The following is a 4,788-nucleotide window of genomic DNA, read 5'->3' as shown; positions in this document are numbered from 1 at the left end:
GTGTGAGTGTGAGTGTGTGTGTGAGAGAGTGTGTGTGTGTGTGTGTGTGTGTGAGAGAGTGTTTGTGTGTGTGAGAGAGTGTTTGTGTGTGTGTGTGAGTGAGAGTGTGTGTGAGTGAGTGTGTGTGTGTGTCTGTGAGTGTGTGTCTGTGTGTCTGTGAGTGTGTGTCTGTGTGTCTGTGAGTGTGTGTCTGTGTGTCTGTGAGTGTGTGTCTGTGTGTCTGTGAGTGTGTGTCTGTGTGTCTGTGAGTGTGTGTCTGTGTGTCTGTGAGTGTGTGTCTGTGTGTCTGTGAGTGTGTGTCTGTGTGTCTGTGAGTGTGTGTCTGTGTGTCTGTGAGTGTGTGTCTGTGTGTCTGTGAGTGTGTGTCTGTGTGTCTGTGAGTGTGTGTCTGTGTGTCTGTGAGTGTGTGTCTGTGTGTCTGTGAGTGTGTGTCTGTGTGTCTGTGAGTGTGTGTCTGTGTGTCTGTGAGTGTGTGTCTGTGTGTCTGTGAGTGTGTGTCTGTGTGTCTGTGAGTGTGTGTCTGTGTGTCTGTGAGTGTGTGTCTGTGTGTCTGTGAGTGTGTGTCTGTGTGTCTGTGAGTGTGTGTCTGTGTGTCTGTGAGTGTGTGTCTGTGTGTCTGTGAGTGTGTGTCTGTGTGTCTGTGAGTGTGTGTCTGTGTGTCTGTGAGTGTGTGTCTGTGTGTCTGTGAGTGTGTGTCTGTGTGTCTGTGAGTGTGTGTCTGTGTGTCTGTGAGTGTGTGTCTGTGTGTCTGTGAGTGTGTGTCTGTGTGTCTGTGAGTGTGTGTCTGTGTGTCTGTGAGTGTGTGTCTGTGTGTCTGTGAGTGTGTGTCTGTGTGTCTGTGAGTGTGTGTCTGTGTGTCTGTGAGTGTGTGTCTGTGTGTCTGTGAGTGTGTGTCTGTGTGTCTGTGAGTGTGTGTCTGTGTGTCTGTGAGTGTGTGTCTGTGTGTCTGTGAGTGTGTGTCTGTGTGTCTGTGAGTGTGTGTCTGTGTGTCTGTGAGTGTGTGTCTGTGTGTCTGTGAGTGTGTGTCTGTGTGTCTGTGAGTGTGTGTCTGTGTGTCTGTGAGTGTGTGTCTGTGTGTCTGTGAGTGTGTGTCTGTGTGTCTGTGAGTGTGTGTCTGTGTGTCTGTGAGTGTGTGTCTGTGTGTCTGTGAGTGTGTGTCTGTGTGTCTGTGAGTGTGTGTCTGTGTGTCTGTGAGTGTGTGTCTGTGTGTCTGTGAGTGTGTGTCTGTGTGTCTGTGAGTGTGTGTCTGTGTGTCTGTGAGTGTGTGTCTGTGTGTCTGTGAGTGTGTGTCTGTGTGTCTGTGAGTGTGTGTCTGTGTGTCTGTGAGTGTGTGTCTGTGTGTCTGTGAGTGTGTGTCTGTGTGTCTGTGAGTGTGTGTCTGTGTGTCTGTGAGTGTGTGTCTGTGTGTCTGTGAGTGTGTGTCTGTGTGTCTGTGAGTGTGTGTCTGTGTGTCTGTGAGTGTGTGTCTGTGTGTCTGTGAGTGTGTGTCTGTGTGTCTGTGAGTGTGTGTCTGTGTGTCTGTGAGTGTGTGTCTGTGTGTCTGTGAGTGTGTGTCTGTGTGTCTGTGAGTGTGTGTCTGTGTGTCTGTGAGTGTGTGTCTGTGTGTCTGTGAGTGTGTGTCTGTGTGTCTGTGAGTGTGTGTCTGTGTGTCTGTGAGTGTGTGTCTGTGTGTCTGTGAGTGTGTGTCTGTGTGTCTGTGAGTGTGTGTCTGTGTGTCTGTGAGTGTGTGTCTGTGTGTCTGTGAGTGTGTGTCTGTGTGTCTGTGAGTGTGTGTCTGTGTGTCTGTGAGTGTGTGTCTGTGTGTCTGTGAGTGTGTGTCTGTGTGTCTGTGAGTGTGTGTCTGTGTGTCTGTGAGTGTGTGTCTGTGTGTCTGTGAGTGTGTGTCTGTGTGTCTGTGAGTGTGTGTCTGTGTGTCTGTGAGTGTGTGTCTGTGTGTCTGTGAGTGTGTGTCTGTGTGTCTGTGAGTGTGTGTCTGTGTGTCTGTGAGTGTGTGTCTGTGTGTCTGTGAGTGTGTGTCTGTGTGTCTGTGAGTGTGTGTCTGTGTGTCTGTGAGTGTGTGTCTGTGTGTCTGTGAGTGTGTGTCTGTGTGTCTGTGAGTGTGTGTCTGTGTGTCTGTGAGTGTGTGTCTGTGTGTCTGTGAGTGTGTGTCTGTGTGTCTGTGAGTGTGTGTCTGTGTGTCTGTGAGTGTGTGTCTGTGTGTCTGTGAGTGTGTGTCTGTGTGTCTGTGAGTGTGTGTCTGTGTGTCTGTGAGTGTGTGTCTGTGTGTCTGTGAGTGTGTGTCTGTGTGTCTGTGAGTGTGTGTCTGTGTGTCTGTGAGTGTGTGTCTGTGTGTCTGTGAGTGTGTGTCTGTGTGTCTGTGAGTGTGTGTCTGTGTGTCTGTGAGTGTGTGTCTGTGTGTCTGTGAGTGTGTGTCTGTGTGTCTGTGAGTGTGTGTCTGTGTGTCTGTGAGTGTGTGTCTGTGTGTCTGTGAGTGTGTGTCTGTGTGTCTGTGAGTGTGTGTCTGTGTGTCTGTGAGTGTGTGTCTGTGTGTCTGTGAGTGTGTGTCTGTGTGTCTGTGAGTGTGTGTCTGTGTGTCTGTGAGTGTGTGTCTGTGTGTCTGTGAGTGTGTGTCTGTGTGTCTGTGAGTGTGTGTCTGTGTGTCTGTGAGTGTGTGTCTGTGTGTCTGTGAGTGTGTGTCTGTGTGTCTGTGAGTGTGTGTCTGTGTGTCTGTGAGTGTGTGTCTGTGTGTCTGTGAGTGTGTGTCTGTGTGTCTGTGAGTGTGTGTCTGTGTGTCTGTGAGTGTGTGTCTGTGTGTCTGTGAGTGTGTGTCTGTGTGTCTGTGAGTGTGTGTCTGTGTGTCTGTGAGTGTGTGTCTGTGTGTCTGTGAGTGTGTGTCTGTGTGTCTGTGAGTGTGTGTCTGTGTGTCTGTGAGTGTGTGTCTGTGTGTCTGTGAGTGTGTGTCTGTGTGTCTGTGAGTGTGTGTCTGTGTGTCTGTGAGTGTGTGTCTGTGTGTCTGTGAGTGTGTGTCTGTGTGTCTGTGAGTGTGTGTCTGTGTGTCTGTGAGTGTGTGTCTGTGTGTCTGTGAGTGTGTGTCTGTGTGTCTGTGAGTGTGTGTCTGTGTGTCTGTGAGTGTGTGTCTGTGTGTCTGTGAGTGTGTGTCTGTGTGTCTGTGAGTGTGTGTCTGTGTGTCTGTGAGTGTGTGTCTGTGTGTCTGTGAGTGTGTGTCTGTGTGTCTGTGAGTGTGTGTCTGTGTGTCTGTGAGTGTGTGTCTGTGTGTCTGTGAGTGTGTGTCTGTGTGTCTGTGAGTGTGTGTCTGTGTGTCTGTGAGTGTGTGTCTGTGTGTCTGTGAGTGTGTGTCTGTGTGTCTGTGAGTGTGTGTCTGTGTGTCTGTGAGTGTGTGTCTGTGTGTCTGTGAGTGTGTGTCTGTGTGTCTGTGAGTGTGTGTCTGTGTGTCTGTGAGTGTGTGTCTGTGTGTCTGTGAGTGTGTGTCTGTGTGTCTGTGAGTGTGTGTCTGTGTGTCTGTGAGTGTGTGTCTGTGTGTCTGTGAGTGTGTGTCTGTGTGTCTGTGAGTGTGTGTCTGTGTGTCTGTGAGTGTGTGTCTGTGTGTCTGTGAGTGTGTGTCTGTGTGTCTGTGAGTGTGTGTCTGTGTGTCTGTGAGTGTGTGTCTGTGTGTCTGTGAGTGTGTGTCTGTGTGTCTGTGAGTGTGTGTCTGTGTGTCTGTGAGTGTGTGTCTGTGTGTCTGTGAGTGTGTGTCTGTGTGTCTGTGAGTGTGTGTCTGTGTGTCTGTGAGTGTGTGTCTGTGTGTCTGTGAGTGTGTGTCTGTGTGTCTGTGAGTGTGTGTCTGTGTGTCTGTGAGTGTGTGTCTGTGTGTCTGTGAGTGTGTGTCTGTGTGTCTGTGAGTGTGTGTCTGTGTGTCTGTGAGTGTGTGTCTGTGTGTCTGTGAGTGTGTGTCTGTGTGTCTGTGAGTGTGTGTCTGTGTGTCTGTGAGTGTGTGTCTGTGTGTCTGTGAGTGTGTGTCTGTGTGTCTGTGAGTGTGTGTCTGTGTGTCTGTGAGTGTGTGTCTGTGTGTCTGTGAGTGTGTGTCTGTGTGTCTGTGAGTGTGTGTGTGTGAGTGAGTGAGTGTGTGTGTCTGTGAGTGTGAGTGAGTGAGTGTGTGAGTGTGTGTGTGTGTCGGCTCTATAACCGCTCTCTCCGGCATCATCTGTTGTTCGTCTCTTGCTGCTGTGTGTTTGAAGACTCTTGTTCTGGAGATTCTCTCCTTTAGTTTGCTCTCTGCTTCTGTTCCTCGTGTCTTTGTTCACTGATTCTGATCTTCTTGACCGATCGCTGTGTTCTGACGGAGCTGATTTCAGCAGATACTGATGAAGATGATCAGGAGCATCACACACACACACACACTCTCTCACACACACAGATGGACCGCAGGTGTGTTTGTGCGGGTCGGTTAGTGTGGTCAGTCCTGCTCTGAATCTATCCTTCGCTCCTCTGGTTCTTCGGCAAACCTGCACATTCTTCAGTTTGCTCTTCTTCACTTCTGGAAGTAACAGAGGTTTTTCTGTCGATCATGAAGGAACTGGAACAGTAACTTTGAGACGGACAAGAGCCAGATATTCCAGCAGCTGTCGACCACAGCGCTCAGCAGGTGACCAGCCGCCTCCCAGAGAACAGTCCAGTCAGACTTCTGTTGGCTCTTCTTCAACCTCTCACTCTTCTGCTGATGATGACTTTTGAACACTTTATATATATATATATATATATATATGTGTGTGTGTGTGTGTGTGTGTGTGTGTGTGCATTGTCTACATATTT

The 4,788-nt window shown here is 49.5% G+C and overlaps 1 protein-coding gene across 1 annotated transcript in view; it reads left to right on the top strand.

The window, feature by feature from the left end:
- The window catches only part of LOC107671053 (CREB-regulated transcription coactivator 2-like), a 12,335-nt gene that overhangs the window by 731 nt on the left and 6,816 nt on the right, over positions 1 to 4,788 (top strand). The window contains exon 5 of the mRNA XM_016463900.1: positions 4,550 to 4,621. Coding sequence (XP_016319386.1) covers positions 4,550 to 4,621 — 72 coding nt within the window. The remainder of the gene's footprint in view (positions 1 to 4,549; positions 4,622 to 4,788) is intronic.

The sequence above is a fragment of the Sinocyclocheilus anshuiensis genome, unplaced genomic scaffold (genome assembly GCF_001515605.1).
Source record: "Sinocyclocheilus anshuiensis isolate Anshui unplaced genomic scaffold, SAMN03320099.WGS_v1.1 scaffold2952, whole genome shotgun sequence".
NCBI classification, from domain to species: domain Eukaryota; kingdom Metazoa; phylum Chordata; class Actinopteri; order Cypriniformes; family Cyprinidae; genus Sinocyclocheilus; species Sinocyclocheilus anshuiensis.
Note: the sequence above shows the minus strand (reverse complement) of the source record. Positions and strands in the feature narration are given on the sequence as shown.